General features: G+C 47.1%; 1 protein-coding gene across 4 annotated transcripts in view; it reads left to right on the forward strand.

The window, feature by feature from the left end:
• AGBL4 (AGBL carboxypeptidase 4) overlaps positions 1 to 13,489 on the forward strand; it is a 1,218,758-nt gene extending 1,205,269 nt beyond the window's left edge. For 3 of the 4 annotated variants that reach the window (XM_023636827.2, XM_070260014.1, XM_014737468.3), the window contains one exon: positions 1,912 to 3,329. In XM_023636827.2, the coding sequence (XP_023492595.1) occupies positions 1,912 to 2,032 (121 nt within the window). In that variant the 3' untranslated portion in view covers positions 2,033 to 3,329. Of the gene's footprint in view, positions 1 to 1,911; positions 3,330 to 13,301 lie in introns of those variants that run through there. The other variant, XM_023636828.2, reaches the window with a different exon arrangement.
• Positions 13,490 to 19,494: the final 6,005 nt, after the last annotated feature.

A 19,494-nucleotide genomic window follows, 5' to 3' on the forward strand; every position in this document is an offset into this window, starting at 1 on the left:
CTGAGGGGTGAAGCACAAAGTGCTGCGGGAGCCTCCAGAAGGGAGAGCCTTGTTTTCTGGGAAGTCGGCTTCCCAAAGGAGGCAAGTCTGGAAAGGTCAAGGAGGGCGGAGCCGGGGTAGGTGCGCCCTCCAGTGCCTCGCTCCCTCGGGGCCCATCTTTAGGACAGAGGCTCTTTGCCTTCTATGCCACCGGCCACCTGCGCAGTCACACCCCTCCCTGGCCCTGCGCATCTCCTCCCCGTGCTGCCGTCTGCTTAGGGCTGACCCACCTGTGGCCTTACCTGAGCTTGCACACCTCCCTCTACTCCCATAACAACATACCCGTCTTATTTCCCATGCTCCCTTTGGGTGTTAAGAACCACACTCATCAATGACATGTAAATGGCACCTTGTAATCTGCAGAGCTCTTCCTCAACCCCCATTTACCAGATCCTTCGAGCAGGAAGGACATGGCTCTTCTCCCTATTTTAGAAATGAAGAAATGGAGGCTCAGAGAAGGCAGGGGACTTCTTCGAGATCATTTTGCCTATAAGCAGCACTCCAAGCCCCTCAGTGAGTGAGGGCCTTTCGGGCAGCGAGGCCGCCTGGCGGGGTAGAGATGTCAGGGAAGGTGTCCCTTTTGTGTGCTGCCACTTCTTCCTTATTCCATCTCTTCCTTATTCATGACTCATCAACATGAAGGAAAATGGGTACTCCGAGGTCAGAGCACGATGGCCTACGAGAAGTGACCCTTCGTCAATTCAAGAGTCACTTCTTCAATCCTAATTCAAACAGCCCAACAGAGACCCAAATTTATGGCATTTGCCGCTTTCTGCCGTGCATTGTCGTTCTTTATTATTTTGTGTAGTTATTTTGTTCAACTCCCTCCTCTACTAAGCTGTCAGCAGCCTGAGGACAGCACCAGTGCTGACTCATCTTCGTCACCTCCAGAGTCCATTGGACTGCACCTGGCACCTAGCACCAGGCCTTTGCAAGTTACAGTAGGCGAGGGAAGACACGAGGTGCATTTACTCATGTTATCTCACTTAACCTCACAACACTCCTGCAAGACTGGAATATTTTACCCTTGTTTCACAAATGAAGCTCAGAGAAGTTAAATAACTTGCCCAAGGTCGCATCTCGTACGTAGCTGACCTGGCATTCAGTGGAGCTCTCTCTGGCTCTACAGCCCACTCTTTCCACTGCAAATGAATCTTAGTCCAATGCACGAATGAATGGCACATCGCTGTATCAGTCAGCAACATAACAAACGAGGCCCTGTACGAGAGGAACTGCGAAAATGGATAAAATGTGGTCCCTGCCCACAAGGAGTTCGTAGTCTAGTGTGTGAGCACAACAAGCAGTGGACAATTACTGAAGAGAAGTTTAAGAGTGTTGCATTGGGTGCTGGGTGCTGGGACACAGAGATGAACCAGACACATCTCTGCCTTCTGAGAGCCCAACTTGTAGGGGAGACAGACCCATCATGAAATGGATAATTCAGCTATCCTGAGGGATATAAAGGGGACTCTGGATCCCATGATGGTTATGAAGGGAATGAGGCCCCAGGCCCTCCTAAATTATACCTCTTCTATGCATCCACCTCCATCCCATCGTGAAATGGGTTGAATGAGAATCAAGGTGGAAAGGTGGGAGAGTTGTCACTGTAGGACAGTTAGGTTTTCTCCAGAACCAGAATGATACAATGTATCCCTCCATCCATCTAACTATGAATGACTATTCATTGAGCCATGGTACCTGCTTTGAACCAGGCCCTGGGCTGGGTTCCCAAAACAGAGAAGGGGAAGACCAGGCCTCTGTTCCTAGGAGGTCGAAGTCCAGTGGGGGAGATAGACATGCACACAAATGATTTCAATACAGTGTGTATATGTGCTGCCTTTCTTCTCTCTTTCTGTTATCTCCCCTTTGCAGGAAAGAAAAACCCCCTCCCTACAAGTACCCACTCCTGCGGGGCTCGGCCAGCAACTACCCCAACGGCAAAGGGGACAAGAAGAGCTCAGTGAACCACAGAGACCCTTCAAACTCTTTTTAGGGGCACGGAGTCTAGTCAGGTCTTGTGGAGGCAGGAGTGTGCATTTTCTGCTGGGGCATGAAATTAATCACCCTTCCCTAGTTTCCAAGGGTTGTGGGATAACGAATAAGCTAGTGAAGGGGAAGGAAAAAAATGAGAAATTCATCATTGATTTTCCCTTTTACCAACGGAAAATCAATTGTGAGCCTTCAGCTTAAGACTCAGGAACGAAATAGGAGATTCAGACCAGGCGAGTACAGATGCTATTTTCCACAACACAGAGATGCTCACAGAAAGAAGAAACCCTACACATCCCTTTTGAGAGGTTTGACACATCTCAGGTCAGTGCTTTCAAAGCCCCTTTACCTTTTAAAGTTGTATAGTTACTACGGATGGTTACCTTTTAGAATAGGCCATGGTTGTTTACAGTTTTAGAAATGCACTCTCTATATTTGCTGATCCCAGACAACAGCAACAACACATAAAACCCAAAGACAAATGTACTGTTGGGAACAATGGGACAGAATTTTTGAAATCAAAGTGGTCTCAGACATACACTCTATCTATGAGCTGCACGCTTCCTGCCGCCCTCAAACCCCAGCATGCAACTTCAGAAAACTGTTCTGAGAGCTATTTCCCGATGACCTGGGTAGCTGAATTGAAACAGTAGCTCCAAAGACAAAGTGTATTGGTTACTCATTCCAAAAGGTCCCTCATGGTTAAGATCTCCAGAGCCCGGTGTCAGGGATCAAGCCTGGCCACTGAATTGGTGGGCACGGATAATCTATAACCAGGGCAGGCTGACTGCCAGGTAAGAAGATGAAAACGACAAAAGGAGGCCCCTCAAGGCAGGCAGGGATGATAAAATAAAGCAACAGCAGCAGCAATTCCCAAAGTGAGGGAGCTGAACGTTGTGCATTTTTCTAAAGAGTGAAGTGCGTTCGTATGATGAATGGGTCCGGGGGAGACCGCTCCCTTCCCGCCTGTGAAGCGGCAGGCTGAGTCACCATGACAGCCTGCTAATTGAAATGACCTCCCAGAAATGAGGATTAGGAGATAGGGAGAGGAAGGCAGGCACAAGGAGAGAGGGCTGTTAGCACAAGTAGTTCCAGTAAGCATTCTTTTGCTCTGGGTTGAAGATTTTCAAAGTGTGCTGCAAAAATGGAGAGCAAAGCTTATTTTGCCTTTGCTTATTGGTTATCAGAAATGATAACAAAGAACCATATGTTAGTTGGCTACAAATTTTGCGTTGTGTATACAGTTTCTCTCCTGGGTTCTCATTGCCCAGAGGAGCACAAATAAAGTGGTTTATGCAGCTCTTCTGTTCCTCTGAGCTTTCTTGGCACCTTTCCCTTGAGGTCTCTCGCTCTCTCCAGAACCAACCAGCCAACCCAAATGTGGTGTAACCCTCACTTTGCTGTCAGGGAGTCTGTCATCAAGATAAAGAAGAACAGTCAAGACTTGACTTTCCAGCAGTTCCCGTGTCAGAGTGCTGGGGAGTTTAGTTGACTGCAGCCCGCTCAGTGTGAGCCCACCGAGTGGCAGGCCTTTCAGAAATTATAGCATGTCTTGAGTCAGCATCAGTTTGTGTAAAAGAAGAGAGATGATCGTCCAGAACTATTTTTCCCTGGTCAGATCACTTCCGTAACATTGTGACCATATTGAGGCTCCACTTTCTGAAGATTGCATTGGTTAGTTGGATCACAGGCCACACAAGCAGCAGGCATGCTGGTGGTTTAAGAGGACAAGACTGAGAGCCAGGCAACTCTGGGTTCCAATTCTGCATTCAAACCCTGGTTCTGTCTCTTAACACCTGTGTGATCTTGGGCAACTTCTTTAACCTCCCTGAATCTTAGTTTCGTCACCTATAAGGTGGTATTAGTGCTGTCTACCTCCTCACAGTGGTTACGTAGATTTACTGAAATTAGATAAGGGAAATGTCAGCAAAGATGCCCGATGAATGACAGCTATGTTATTTTGGTATGTGACCCGGATGGTAAGTTGTCTGCAAACCATTTCACACTAGAAGCAGATAAGGAGACTGGCGCTGTTCATCCCTGAGATTAAAAATAAGGGGGCGGGGTAGCAAAACAAGGTCATAATCTCTAAAATGTTGAAAGGACATCTTTGACATTCTTTTTGTCCAAAAGAAGTAAACTTGTTCTGTTTTGCCAAAAGTATGAACCAAATCCAGGGAGGTAGTCTCGGTGAGACAGATTTCAACTCAAAAATGAGGAAAACTTTCTAGTGAATGGAGTTGCCAACCATTGGATGGGCTCCCTTGGGAGACAGTGAGCTCCCCAACACCAGAGGTATGCAAGCAGAATCTGAATGAATATCTGTCATGGAGGAAATAGAGGGGATTCCTTTTCTAGGAGGATGCTGGATGCTCTGTGGCATCACCTCCTAGTCCATAACTCTGGAGAGAAATGACGTGAGGCAGGAGGGTACATTCCTGATGTCGGAGAATGGGGTGCACAGTATAAAAAGTATCATTTAACAGTAAACAAGTGACAGTAAAGGTCTCTGAATTACAGCATATGGACTGTGCTAACGTTTAGCATTCCTTAAGAGGAAAAAATACATGGCTATAAGGCAGACTGTAGGGTGTGTTTGCAATAGAACCGTCTGCTTCTCTTTGTTGGCAGAGTAGAGAAGAAAGGGCAGGCCAGGAGACCAGGGGTTGCCAGTGGACTTTTCCGTGGACTCGGCCTGCTCAGCAACTCCTCTGGCTTTCTTGGACCGGGTTATACCTATGTTCTCAAGTTAGAGGGAAGGGTTTTATCCCTGAGGTGGAGAACAGCACCAACCCAGCAGATGAACCAGCCAGAAGCTACGAGCCCACCCAGCTCCAGCAGGGGGCGCTCTAGCCTCTTCTCTCCCCTGCCCGCTTCCTCCTCAGGATGGAGCCGCAAGTGGGTAGAACCAGCTACCAAACCAGCGTTCTGAGGAGAGCGAGAGACGACTATGCAAAAATGAAGGGGGGAAGGGGGAGGGATGCTCTGGGCCTCTGCCTGGCTCTCACACAACTCTCCATAAGCAGTGCCAGTTTTGCTCAGCATCAGTCCAGAGGCTCAGAGACAGGACTAACGGTCTGTTTACCCTCAAAAGTTGTGAAGGACAAGCTGGAGGCCACCCAGATTCTTTGTGCTGATGCCCAGAGCAGAGGCGGGGTCTTTGCAGCAGCAGGGGGAGCTTTCCCGACTGCCTTTGAATGCGGGGAGGGGCACGGGGTGAGCTTTATCCTTTCCCTGTAATTCAGTAACACACCCGAGACTTGCCTGAGAGCACCCCAACTCGTTTCCTAAGCAGTAAGAGCAGTGCCAACCCTGGAAGTCTAGAGTGACCAACATTGGTTGAGCATCAATTCATACATTTACAAATATTTATGGAACGTTTGCTGTGTGCCAGGCATTGTGCTCGATGCCTTTGCATCCGTTGCCTTATTTGATATTCCCAGCAGTTCCTTGAGGTGAGTATCATTTTCTCCATTTCCCAGATGAGAAAATTGAGACCCGTAGAGGTAAAATCCTTTGTTCACGTTTGTATGGCTAGTGAGAACCTGGATTCAAACCCAGCTCCCTTTCCACTGATCTACACTGGGCCCTCTCCATTTGTCTCCAGGTAAAATCAGGTCAAAAACAGGATACAGGTGAAAGCAGAATAACAAGTAAACAATGGCATCACTTAGAGGTAGTGGGGGGTCGGGGGGAGGAGAAGGGAGCGTGTAAGTTTCCAGGTTGGCGTATGTGTAAGGATTGCAGGACTTTCTAGCACCTGCTGCTGAAACCCTGCCTTCTTCCCAGCTCTCATTGCCACGCACCTGTCTGAGTCCCTGCTGGGCACTCCAGCAGGGTAGGCATGGGGCAAGGAGCCCATTTATCACTTGACACGCAGAGGCTTCTAGATCAGCCAGGTAGTCATCGCAGGGCCCATCTTGACCCCTCTGGGTTTCTGACCCCAGGCAGGTGATCTAGTCCAGGTTCCATATCCCGCCCTCCTTCTGGAGTGTGTGAGTGAGCCCACTGTGCCTCACAGTTCTTGTTCAGTATTCGTCCTCTGAGCCCCGCCTCCTGAGCACTTTGAGGGCACAAAGCTTAGAGGTCCTCTCCCTTGTGACTCAGCCCAGCCAAGGGACCACCACGTCAGGTGGAATAGGGGGACATTATAACGTAATAGGAATAGCCTGGCTTTAAAAAGTCAAACAAACCAGAAACACCAGCTCTTCTGTTAACTAGCTGTATGGCTCTGGGCAGAGTTTAACCTCTCTAAGCCTCAGGATCTTCATCTATAAAATGAGAACAATAATACCTACCTCCCACAGTTGTTGTGAGGATTAAATATAATAACATCTACGTCTAGCATAGTGCTGAGTTAATGTTGTGTAGTGCACTGAAACACTTGTCAAGAGGGCAGATCTCATGGTAAGTGTTCTCGTAACAACACAAACAAAGACAAAATAAAAGGGAAACACAAGGAAACTTGGAGGTGATGGCTGTGTCTGTTACCTTGATTATGGTGACAGTTTCACAGGCATTTGCAAATGTGCAAACTCATCAGATTGTATACACTAATACGTGCAGTTTTTGTATATCAATTATTCCTCCATTAACGCTGTTCAAAAAAATATAACAACATCTAGGGAATACCTGGCAGAGAGTAGAACTCTTTCCCCAAACCACCCCAACCCCTGCTCACCTCTCACCTGCTTGCTAGGGTTAGAATTCCCTTTTCTTGAAGCAAAGGCTTTTTCACTCTCAGATGAAGTACAGACAGAAGTACATCCCCTTACTGACTAGAGGACAGGAGTGAGAGAAGTGTCCAGAAAAACGACAGTCACACTGAGAGACGGGTGTCAGGGCAGGGAGCTAGGTCTTATTCATCATCGTGGCCTCAGCACTTAACACAGATCATGTGGCAGAGTGTGTGCTCAGTGAGTGTGGAGTGAACAATTGTGTGTGTGTGGGCAGGGGGGGCGTAGTCCAAAAGCCCTGGACCCTTGAGGGAGAGGAAAGAGGCTTTGCAAATTGGGGCTCTGAACAGGTGGGAAGGTGGTGCTGGACACGGTGTGCGCCACGCCCTAACTGAGGCAGAAATGACAAAACTAAAGAGAGAAGGGGGTATAGATTCTCCAAGACACTGTGTTTTATTAAAACAACACAAAAATCTTAGGATTTATGAGGTGCCCTTCCTATGTCATTTTTGGTTGGCATGCGACTTCTCAGGGGTCGTCTCTATGAAGTTTTCACGGCCATACACCCTGCCGCTGAAACTCAGGGCCTCCCTGGGGCACGCTCATCTCTGTCAGCTCTCCCTACTCTCCCTGGACTCAGGGGCAGGCTGGACAGGGCTTATTGTCTCCCTTTTGCAGATGAGGAAACAGAGATCGGTGCACTTCAGTCCCCTGCCCGCGGTCCACAGCTGGTGGGTAACTGGGACAGGACCTAGGCACAAACGCGACTCTGCTGCACCCCACTGCATCTTGGTTCAACCCCAAACCTCAGCGCTCAGCCTCCTCAATTCAGAAAGTCACTGCTATGATGCCTCATATGGCTCCTAATGCTTAAAAGTTGCTTGACCCCCAAAGACCTGGGATCTATTTTTGTCTGACCCCATGTCAATCTTTACTCCACATCTGCTGCTTTCCCTGGCATCAGCTGTCTTTGTTGATGTCTTCTTTTTCCACCTGGTTGCCGAGGCTGGAAAACTTCCTCTTGTCACAATGCCCTCCTCTCCCTCCCCCCACACAGCCAGCCAGTCACCATGGCCCCTTCCTTCTGCCTTGGTGATATGTCTGTCTTCAAGCAGTTTAATGGACTGGCTTTGAAGTCAGATGGACCAGAGTTTCAATCTAGGCTCCAGCACTTGCTATTTTTCTCTTGTGAATCATGTAAAGCAGAGTTTACTTTCCTCATCTTTAAAGTGAGGAGATAATATTTACTGGAAGAATTGTTGTGCATCTTCCTTCCTCTGCCTTTTCCAATCTCTCCCTTCTATTCACTCCCCTCATCGTCTCCTACCTGGACTGCTGTAATGGCCCCTCATTGGCCTCCTGCCTCCAGATGCTCTCCTGCTAACCCACTCTCTCTCTCTCTCTAGAGGAGCTTCCAGGATCTCTGTAAAACAGGACCCCACGTTTATGGCACCTCTTTCAAATTTTGTGAGCAGGAGCCTGGATATCATTCCACTTCTGTACCCTTCACACCTCCCTTCTGATCAGCTGCCACTTCCCGCTGGTTCTGCCTGCTCAGCGTCTCTCATATCCGTCTACCATCTCTACTCTTCTTACCTAAGAAAATCCTTCTTTTAGTCAAGACTTAGCTCAAACACCCCGACCCCATGCATCCTTTTCTTGTATCCCCCAAGACACTTTGCTTCTTTATCTAATTATCAGTGATTTCACTCACATGATCGTCACCTCCCCACTGTCAATCAGTTTCTTTGAGAGCAGAATTGGGTTTTATTCATCTCCATACCTCTCGTAGCCCTAACACAGTTCCAGACATGTCAGAGGCTCTCTAACTGGAGCAGAATAGAAGAAGGACTAAAGCCCAAATCCAAAGGTCCTTCTGGAGCTTATCCTAATGTCTAGGGCCTAGTTACAGACTTACCTTCCCAAAGCATGGACCTCTCTGAGACAGTCCACTGCTCAGACTTCCATGGCCCCCTTACCCACAGAATTAAGTCCAACTCAGTATGAAAGGCCACACAGCGTGGTAGAGTGCTTGCACTTGGAGTCAGAAGTCCCGGATGGGCTTCAAGGCCCCACTCTCCATGGAGAGATGGATGAGGTAGATTTGCTTCATTTCCAGTCCTTTCTTGGAGGCCAAATTCTTTTTCAGAGCCCAAGGCAATTATATCATTTTTCTTATAACAATAAAAACAACAATTGTTGCTGCTGCTGTGGCTACTGTTGCTGCTGGTGCTACTGCTACTACTGCCACTGATAAGACTACTACTACTTCTACTACCACTGCTACTACTACCACTATTACTGCTGCTGCTACTACCACCACTACTACTACTGCTACTGCTACTACTACTACCACTAATACCACCACTACGGCTACTACTACTACCACTGCTACTACTGCCAGTGCTACTACTGCTATCAGTACTATTACTTCTACTACTGCTGCTACTACTACTCTCACTATAACACTGCTAGTGCTACTACTACTACTACCACTACTACTACTGCTACTGCTGCTATTACTACTACACCATTGCTACTAATACTACCACTACTACTACTGTCACTGCTACTGCTACTACTGGTGCTACTACTGGTACAACTACAACTGCTACTACTGCTGATCTGCTACCACCACCACCACTACTACTATTTCTGCTACTGCTACTCCTGTTACTGCTACCACTACTACTATCGGTGCTGCTGCTACTACTACTGCTACTGCTACTGGTATTGTTGTTAATCTACTACTCCTACTGCTTCTGCTACTGCTGCTACTATTACTGCTAATACTGCTATTACTACCACTGCTATTGCTACTACTGTTATTGCTAATTTGCTGCTGCTACTACTACTACTTCTGCTGCTCTGCCCTGACTGCGTGCCTGCCCAGCTCCAGGCCCTGCACTGGCTGCTTTGTCTTACGTGAGCTCACAGAATCCTCTCAACACCCCTATGAAGCAGGTGTTATTCCCTGATGTGGGGACAGAAGCTCAGAGAGGGAACCTGTCCACAGTGGCACAGCTGATACGAGGAAGAGCCTGCTGACATCCAAGAATACCGGCCTTCTTTCCCTTCACCCGCAGCCTTTCTGCGTACGGTACCAAGATGGGTAAAACGATAAATATTTAATGCGCGTTGTGAAGAGCCTCGGCCTCAGGGAGCTCACGGGTTCATTTTTGCTCCTGTCCACGACCTCATTTTGCCTGAGTCCCTGAGCCTGGCTCCAGGCGTTCTCCTCTGCAGCTGGATGTCCCTGCGCGTCCCCAGGCCTGAGTCTCTTCTTACCAGGAAGAGCTGGCGCTACCCTCTGAGCTGTAGGAACGAGACAGACATTTTGCCAGGGATGGGATGGGGTGGTGCAGGGGAGGCATAGCCCCTCCATTAACCCACCCCTGTCCTTACTCTTGCATTAAACAGCAGATACTGGTCACCAGCTAGAAGGCGTGTTCCCACTAAACATCCCAAAGATGTCCTCTTCCTCTGCTCCACCCGCTTCCCACCCCAGTATTCAAATTGTAAAGCCAGAAGGATTTAATGATATGGCCATTAGGAAACGTAGTTCTGCTCCCAGCTCTGATACTGCCTGGCTGTGTGACATTAAGTAATCCTCTTGCCCTGTCTGAAGTTACCCCAGAGCTTCGGCTGGTTTTAACTTCTTACTCTTTGATATGAGGACATAATCCTCAACCAACCTACCCTCAAGAGTATCGTGAGGATCTGAAGAGAGGATAAATAGGAAAGTACTGAATTTTGAAAAGTATTTTCCAATATTTCCTCCCTTTCTTCTGAGACCTCATAAAGGCCCCCACTCGGTCCGTGCCTTGCCTTTGACTGGATTGTCCTGTCATTAATTCGTCCAACAAAATTTATTAAACATCTTGTGTTTGCCAGGCACTTCCCATTTCTTTCTGTTGCCCTGATTCCTACCTACCCTTCAAGACCCCTCCTCAGGGAAGTCCTGCTGGCCTCCCAGCCCTTGCAGGTGACTCATCCTCCGAGCTTCTAGAGAACTGTTGTCTAAATGTCTCATTTGGCACTTAGCAATTACTTTCATATTTCGCTTTTCTGTGTGTCAGCTCTGTCTTCTCAACTCAACTTTGTATTGTTCTTGGGGTGAGATGAATAGAGATGGCAAAACCCAGCCTTACTCATTGCTCAGGTCCCAAGGCCCAGCACAAGACCAGGCAGAGAGTAACCATTCACTGAGAGCTGGCAGGTATTGCTGCTGCTGCTGAGAATGAACATGAAGATGCCTGCTCCGAGCAGGACATTTCCGTGAGGCTGACGCCCTCCTCCTCCCCATCCCTCCACAAGTTCATAAACAAGGGCAGCCCCTTAAACTTCTGGGCAAAGTGGAGCAAACCTAGCTTACAGGCCCATATAGAAAGCTGACAAAACTTCAATACCAAGAGCATCTATGAGAGAGAAAAAGAAAGGAGAGAGATGGGGAGAGGCTGGGAGAGGTGAAAGACATAAATTGACTTGATGGATTTAGGTGGGCATGTGTGTACTAGCATATTTGCATTATATGTGAGGCTTTTGTGAGTAACTTCTTTATGTTTGGTGTGAAAATGCATGAGGTTGTGTAGTTGAGAATGCTTGTGTGTGCACATTGCTGAGGATTGGACAGCAGGTCATTGTCAGTTCTAAGCAGTTTTTACATCACTCCTGGTCAGAGGTCCTGGGTTAAGTTTCTGTTTGAAATTCTATCCAATCTCCTGACATTTCATCCGTATTACTGGGGTCACCGCTCTGCCCAGCCCCCCTGGGACTGTGCTCAGCAGGATGTCAGGGCCACCTCTCTTCCTTCCCAGTCCTAGTGAAGGCTGACACTGACTCCAGCCGGGCCAGTCCCTGGGGTGGGGAGCTGGCCAGGAGCTCTTCCCTGACTGTCAGCAGGTGATCTCGTGTTTATATCTCTTTCCTGTATCTCAGTCTTCGTGTTCCTGTCTGTCCTTTTCCTTTCCTCCTTTAGGCCAGTGTTGACTAAAGATTGAAAAAACAACTGTGGTGATATGAGGGCGAGACTGCTCCCTTAATACCCCAGTGCCTCCCCAAGTTGTTCCTGGAGAGCTGGATGTCCTGGTTCCAAAGTGTTCACTTCTGTTCCATTTTAGAAGCCCTCACCCAGGGCCTGCTCCCAACTAGGCTGAGTACTAGGTGGTGGTAGGAGTGGAGGATTTGAGGCTGTGAAATACACACTTCACTGCTGTGGCCCAAAGAGCAGCTCCAGGGGGCTTGACACCTTGACTTTGTTGAAATGCAAATATACTGGATGGGAGCTTTCAAACATTAATCTAAGTCTACCTTAATTTGTTCTGTAGTAAGCTTAACATCCATTCATTCCTTCTTTTATCCATTCATCCATTCACCCTTAGGCAGACCACATGTTTGGTTAGAAAGTGCTACCCCAGAAACCTGGATTTAAACCTGATTCAGCTGCTCTCATCTTCCCTCTTTGAACCTCAATCTCACATGCAGAATGGAATTACGAATGAGTGCTCTTCCTAATTCACAGAATTACTTACAAGAACTTCAGGGGAAATGGATGTAGTGGGAGAAGGGAGTAACCTTCTCCGAGTTCCTACCGTTACTGCCCAAGGGGGGTCGTCTGCTCAGCACAAGACATGCCAATAGTCAAGAGGCAAGGTGGTGGGAGAGAAAGCGTTTTCTATTACAGCTTGCTAGCAAGGTGGAAGATGGCTGACTAATGTCTGAAAGAACCATCTTACAGAACAGACTACAGGCCAGTTACATAGGGGGCTGGCCTTCAGGTCAGGGAGACATCTGGTCTCCAGATGGGGGCCTCCATCTGATCTCCACGTGGGGGCAGACATCTCGTCTTAGTTCCTGATAGTCTTTTGGTTTACTGGATATGCATCAGAGACCCAGAGACCGGAGCAATACCCTGATCTTTCAATTGTCATTGACGATGGCTATCAGCATAGACTTTCTGCCTGGGGGTCATCACATTCCTAAGAAACTCAAAAGAACAAAGTTATCAATTTATAGCCGCTGGAAGGGACCATGAAATCTACAGAGCATGTCTGGGTTAGCTAATCAGAGGTCATTCAAAGTTACGATATGATTTCTCTTCTACAATATGGCTTCCCCGTGTCAACCTTGTGTTGAGCCAGTATCGCTACTAGAGGTCAACACTTAGCAGGCATCCATTCTACAGCCACACAATAGGAGGAGACTAGGGTGAAGGACACGGACCTCGAAATGATTCATTAAAAAGAGCCTGAACTAGAAGCAAAAATATCTGGGATCTAATCTGAGTCTACTAGTATTTCTATAACTTTAGAAGCGTCGCTCTCCCTCTCAAAGCCTCAGTTTGCCTGTCTGTAAAATGAGCCTGTTGAAGGATGTGATCACTAAGAGCTTCTACAGTTCTGCCATTCAGGGGTGCTAGGAACTGCTACTCTAACCCAATTGCCTGGCCTGAAAGATGATCTCATAGCGACCTTGAAAAGCATGTCAGGTTGCTGGACCCTAATGCTGTAGGCAGAATGCTTAGGTAGTAAATTTTCATACTCGGCTCAGTGGCTCTGGTGGTGACACCAGCCTCCCAGAGATTCTCTCTATCCTCAGATCTGATGCTGCACCAGAGGCCTCTGGAGAGATGAGACCAGCGGGTGACACAGCAAGCCTTGCATACAGAAGGTGCAGTGCTGTGGACCTAATTAACATCACCGTGTAATAGATACTGTGGAGCACGCCTGAGCTGCCAGACAGAATGAATAAAGCAGTGTTTTATCTTAAGTGTTGGTTAACAGTGAGTAACAAATAGACTTGTGCATTATTTGCTACACTTCACTGCCCAGACCTGCTACGGCTGCCCTAGACCCAGTGAGAAGGCACACCCTGATTTCAAGGGTGTGCATTATAAATTGCTTGTCAAGCAGCTGGAGAACTGGGACCCTGACCGGATAGAACATGTAGAGAGGCAGGCGCAAGAGTGTGGACAGATCCAGCTGAGATCCAGCTCTGCCACTATGTAACCTTGAGCCACCTCTATGAACCTCAGTTTCCTCGCATAACATGGGATTAATTAATGCCCGGGTCCCAGGAGGTTTGTGAAGAATAAATGACATGATGTGGATAAAGTCCCTAGCAAATGGCAGTGTCCCTACAAAGGTAGCTATTATTATTTGTCACATCCCCCTTACTCTAATGCTCAGCATTTCTAAGGCAGTCCACCAAGCCAATATGCTGGCACACACTTGGAAGCTGTGGTGCCTCATTGTAAATGGATAATGAGGTGACGGTGTCTTTCTGCATCAGCAGCAGGTGGTCATTTGTCCACCTACAACAGTGTCCTCCTCTCCTCTCATTATAATATCATCAGTCTTTCATTCATTCATTCATTCATACTGCCTGTCAAGGTATCTTAGTTTAGGTTCTTTCAAAAGCAGAGACTGGGACAAGGAACTGACAACAAACAGCTTATTTGCCAGATGCTACCCAGAAGCAGAAGTAAGAGAGAGGCAAAGTGAGACAGAGCAGGGGGGAAACCCAGTAAAGTATGTTAATGAGCTAGTTACCACTGAGGGGGAGAGGCCTCAAATTCCCCTTCACTTCCCCATTGCTCCTCTGTGAGGCTGATCCCCGAGACAGCTGAGGTCCACTTGGTAAGGGATGCTGGCCAAGTGCATGGAACTGTCCACCATGGCTGTGCTGAAATCAGGTGAGCTGAGGAGATATGCAGCAGGCAGCACAAGCGTCTGCTGCATATGGATATGGGAGGGTTGAGTGAGGCATGAGTGTCTTGTCTTTGCTATCACATTGCTGGGAAGTGTGGTAGGGACAGTGTCTGAGTTAACTCTGCATTGCAAGAATCTAGCACAGTGCCTGCAGAGTTGCATACCCAGTGATTATTTGGTGAGTGAAAGGGTGGATAGATGGATGGATGGATGGAAGGATGGATGTATGACTGGATGGATGGATGGACAGGTGGATAGATGGACATATGGAGGGATACATGGGTTTTCTCCTTTGTAAGACTAATTTCTCCCTACAAACGGTGTGGTTAAATGGAGGTTTGGGGAGGTTGGATGCAGATGAAGTTTGATGTACAGGGGTGAGCAACATAGGGCCGAGGCAGATAAGTCAAAGAGCCCTCAGAAGTAATGAATCTAGAGCTAGGTCAAGTGAGCTGGGCCAAACCAGCCGTTGATGCTGAGCCTGTTGATGGAACTGCCCAACCTGGTACTCCAGCTTGGAATCAACACCACAAATGGGAGCCAGAAGAGCAGGTGAACTGAAATTGTGAAGAAATATATTCTCAGAGCAGGATCAGAGGGGGAGCGCCCCAGAGAGCCAGTAGCCTGAAGCCTGGACTCAAAGGATCTCAGATTTAGACACTCCATAGGCCTTTGCAAAGCCTTGCCCATATTTACTGTCAACTTAGATATTGCATGAAAGCTGAATTTCCTTTTAATAATTAGTGCATTTGACCAGGAAAAAGGAAATCAAAAACAAAGTGAGATTTTATACAGTTTTTAGACATCGTTTTTTAATTGTAGTTGAAATCTTGAAGTTAAGATCAATTTCTGTTAACGTTGCCTTTTTCCTGATTATGAACATAATACTGTTGGTTTGGAAAATTTTGAAATTTGAAAAATAGGAAAAAGCATAAAGAAAATAACTTACCATCGCCAAGGTATAAATAACTTTTAATGTATTTTTAATGCCTTTGCAAGGAAATTGAGGTAATTTTATATTTTCAGTTTTAGAATTTTCTCCCACGGATCTCCGAGCTGGATCGTATAGTGTATAGTTTTCATGTACAAGTCTTCATGTCCTTGAATACTCTTTGCAAACATTAGTTTTTACTGATTATGTAATATTCTTTCATTCAGATAAAACCTAATTAATTTACCTATCCCCCTTTTGCTGGACATTTTGGTCTTTTCTCATTTTTTGCTGTGATGCATTTTGCTGGTATGAACAGAACTTTGCAAAACCCTTCATATGCAATATGTCCTTTAATCTTCCCTATAAACCTGAGGGGGGGGCGCTATAGAGATTCTCTTTTTACAGGTTAGGAAACTGAGGGTCTGAGAGGAGTTCAGCGGTTTGTCAAAGGTCACTGTCTTAGTTCAGGTTCCCCAGAAACACGTCCTGAGTTAAGGACCCAAGTACAAGGGATTTACTTAAGAAGAGATCTCAAGGAAAAAGTAGGGAAATGGGAAATGAGACGAGGAAGGTGGGCAGCCAATGTAATGTGCGTTTTCAAGCAAGTTGCTAGGGTGGATAACCAGAGCTTAATCCTGCTGGGGAAACCCAGGAGCCAGTGTAGACTCATGTCTCAGAATCATCTGACACGAGGCGTGAGGGAGCTGGGTATTTTTCACCAACTCCAATCCATCTTGGCTGAGGCTGCTCCCAAGGAGCCCGAATTCTCTGTCGCTTCTAGACTGTTGTGGGGGAGGGGGCAAGGCAGGCTCTGGCGGTTACATAAATGCAGCTGCTGGCAGCCAGAAGGTGGGCAGGGTTCCCTGCAGTGGTGAGGGCATGGGGATAAGGTTGGCACTGCCCAGGGCCGCTGAGGTCAGTCACACAGCTACAGACTGTCAGAACCAGGATTTGAATGCAGATGTGCCTAACTCCGGAGCCCGTACCTTTAATGACCCGGCTTTGCAAAGAAATGAAACCTCCCTGTGACCTTGGGCAAGTCACCTCATCTCTCTGAGCTCCAGGATGGGGATGCTGCTATCTGCCATAACTGACTCAGAGCAGTGTCATGAGATGACAGCATGGACACATCAGCACTCTGATCATCAGCTAGGCCATCATTGGTCCAGCATTACTGACCATTCCCATCAGTCAGGGAGGAATCTCATCAGGCAGCCAGTCAGTGCTTTCCTGATGATAGCTGATTAAAAGAAATTAATAGGAGATGGGCCGGTTCCCTGAGTTTATTAGAGGAATAGTTTTCTAGATTAATTGCATAGCATGCAATGTACACATGGCTCATTGAAATAAAGTCCTTGAGGAACTTTGGAACATTCCATTTTTCTGGCAAGAGGGAGACAAATACACAATTGCTCATCCCTATGCACTGACAGTCTCCAGGTCTGGATTCTCCCAAGAGGGAGTTTAATTGTTCCATAAGCTTCAAACTCAAGGGCTTCTCAATGCTAAGCTCCTGACGAGCTACATTAAAGGAAAAATGACAATGATGCCAGTTGACATATTTATTGAATATGGGGATCCCGAAGAAGTCGATGCAGGCTGCTCATGCCAATGAGGTTACAGATGGGAAGTCAGTGTTGCTGCAGCCCTCCTACCTGACTGAAGTTCACACTCAAGGTAAGGTCAAGACAAGCTGGAGATCTGAACCCTGGTCTGGCTGACTTCAAAATGCATGTTTATTCTTTAAGATCACCTATGTGTTCTCTCCTGACAAAGATGTTTTACAGCTTTACCGACCACTAGAAAGCAAGTGGGAGTTTGTGCACAGAATCATTCCTATGTGGCAGCTACCAATACCAGGATTGATTTCTACGCCCTGCCCCCACCCTAGTGCAGGTCTGTATAAGCATTTTTCTAGACTTTTTTTGGTAGTACAGAACATAAGTTAATATTTCAAAGGTTTGGGTTTGTAAAATTATTGTGTTTACTCCTAGGGACTAAAGCTGTAACTCAAGTAACTTTCACCAGGTGAATGATGATGTCGACATCTCCAACATCTTCTCCTCCAAATGCCGGGAGACTTACATATGTTCTTAATCCTCCCCACGACCCTGAGTGGAGGGTACTACAATCCCCATTTTGTGGCTGAGGAGTTGGAGACAGAAGGAGTGACATGCCCAGAGCTACATCACTAGTGAGTGGTAGGGGGAGGATTCAGACTCACTTCAGCCTGGCTGCAAAGCCCAAGCACTTTGACACCAGGACGCTGCCTCCAACTGTCTAGATGTTCCCCAGCCTCAAAAGGCAGCTTTAAAACCCACAATTGCGCCAACAATTCCAGATCCTCATCTCTAGCCTCATACCATCTCAGAAATTCAGATTCATAGAGTCAGTTGATTACCAGGCATCTCAGACTTAAAAGGGATTTTTAATTCCCACGTATTTTTTGCCCTGCCCCAAATGTCCTTCTCTGTTGGTCTTTCTTATCCATGCGAAAGACACTACCATCTGATTGTTGGAGCTAAAAATTTTGTTGTCGTTCTGATGCCTCCCTTTTGATTCTTCATATCTAATACATTAATACTCCTACACAATACACCCAAAATTTATCTACCTCCCTCCATCCCTCTATGGCCACCTCAGAGCAAGCCACCAGCATCTCCAGCCTGTGTGAATGCAAAACCTTCCTAAGGATCCTGCTCGCACCTCCACTCCCCTGCAGTCCATTCTCCACACACAGCCAAAGGGTTCTTTTTAAAAAACAGAAATCACATCATCTGCTACAGAATGAATGCTTGTGTCTCCCCCCAAATTCATATGTTGGAACCTAATCCCCAACGGGATGGTATTAGGAGGTGAGGCCTTTGGGAGGTGCTTAGGTCATGAGGCTAGAGCCCTCAGGAATGGAAGTACTGCTCTTGTAAAAGAGACCCCACAGAGCTCCCTGGTCGCCCTCCTCCACGTGAGCACGCCCCAAGAAGGCCCATCTGTGAACCAGGAAGTGGGCTCTCACCAGTCACTAGATTTGCTAGCATCCTGATCTTGGACCCCCCAGCCTCTAGAGGTGGGAGAAATAAATCTGTTGTTTATAAGCCACTCAATTTATAGCATTTTGTTGTAGCAGCCCAAATGGACTAAGACATCATCATTTCCCTGCCGAGAGCCCATTTTTTTTTCCCACCACGTTTAGATCAAAAAACTTTCAAATGGGTCACCTGAAACTTGCACATCTTAGCTTCTCAGCAATGACCCTACACGACGTGGCCCCTAACTGCCTCTCACACCTCTACTCTCACCACACCCGCCTTGTCCTCTATGCTCCGGCCACGTTGGCCTTCTTCCTGCTTCTCAAACATGCCGCATTCATTCAGATTTAGGGTTATTACACTAGCTGTTCCCTCCCCTCGTTGCTGCTTACATGTATCCTCCTCAGAGAGCTTTTTCCTGAATACTAGCTGGTCCACTCCAGCATGCACGTGTCTTGCCAGGGCATTCAAACAACCTGCCACTTCCTGCTCTTCAGGTCCATTTATTGGGATGTCACAAATACAGCGGACCAGTGTGACCTTCCATGGACTGTCCAAACAATCAAGGCCCCTCCAGACTGTGTTGTAACAGAGAACGGAAGCGTTAATGCAGCTCTGAGGCAAGACTGAATATGTACTGCTGTCCTAAGGGAATGCACTGCCTTCTGATTCTTTTCTATAATCGAGATTAAAAGAATGCATTTACCAGGTCAGTAGCCCAAACCCAACGCCAGAGGCTGTTTTGATGTGTTCTAATAAACATCGTGTATAACCACAATAAGGCTATCCTTTGGTTATTTCACAGTAATCCACCATCTTCCACCATAATCATCCCCTTTTGTTCAGGTGTCAGAATGGTAAATTGAATGGGAATATAATGAGGACTACTACTCCTATATCTTCTAAGTCTAACATCTACCATTCCAATAGAATCAGTATTGCTTTTGATTTATTATCTTGCTGAGGTGGGGTAGCATTTCAGGGGCATGCACTTTCCTTGTCCCACCATAATGACTCTTGCTCCACAGATTATGAAATGAACATGAGATTTCTGCCAGCCGCCAAGTATATCCATCTCAATTATATATTCGGGTCCCAGGGAAAAGACCACATTGGATCTA

This window comes from Equus caballus, chromosome 2 (genome assembly GCF_041296265.1).
Source record: "Equus caballus isolate H_3958 breed thoroughbred chromosome 2, TB-T2T, whole genome shotgun sequence".
Lineage (NCBI taxonomy): Eukaryota > Metazoa > Chordata > Mammalia > Perissodactyla > Equidae > Equus > Equus caballus.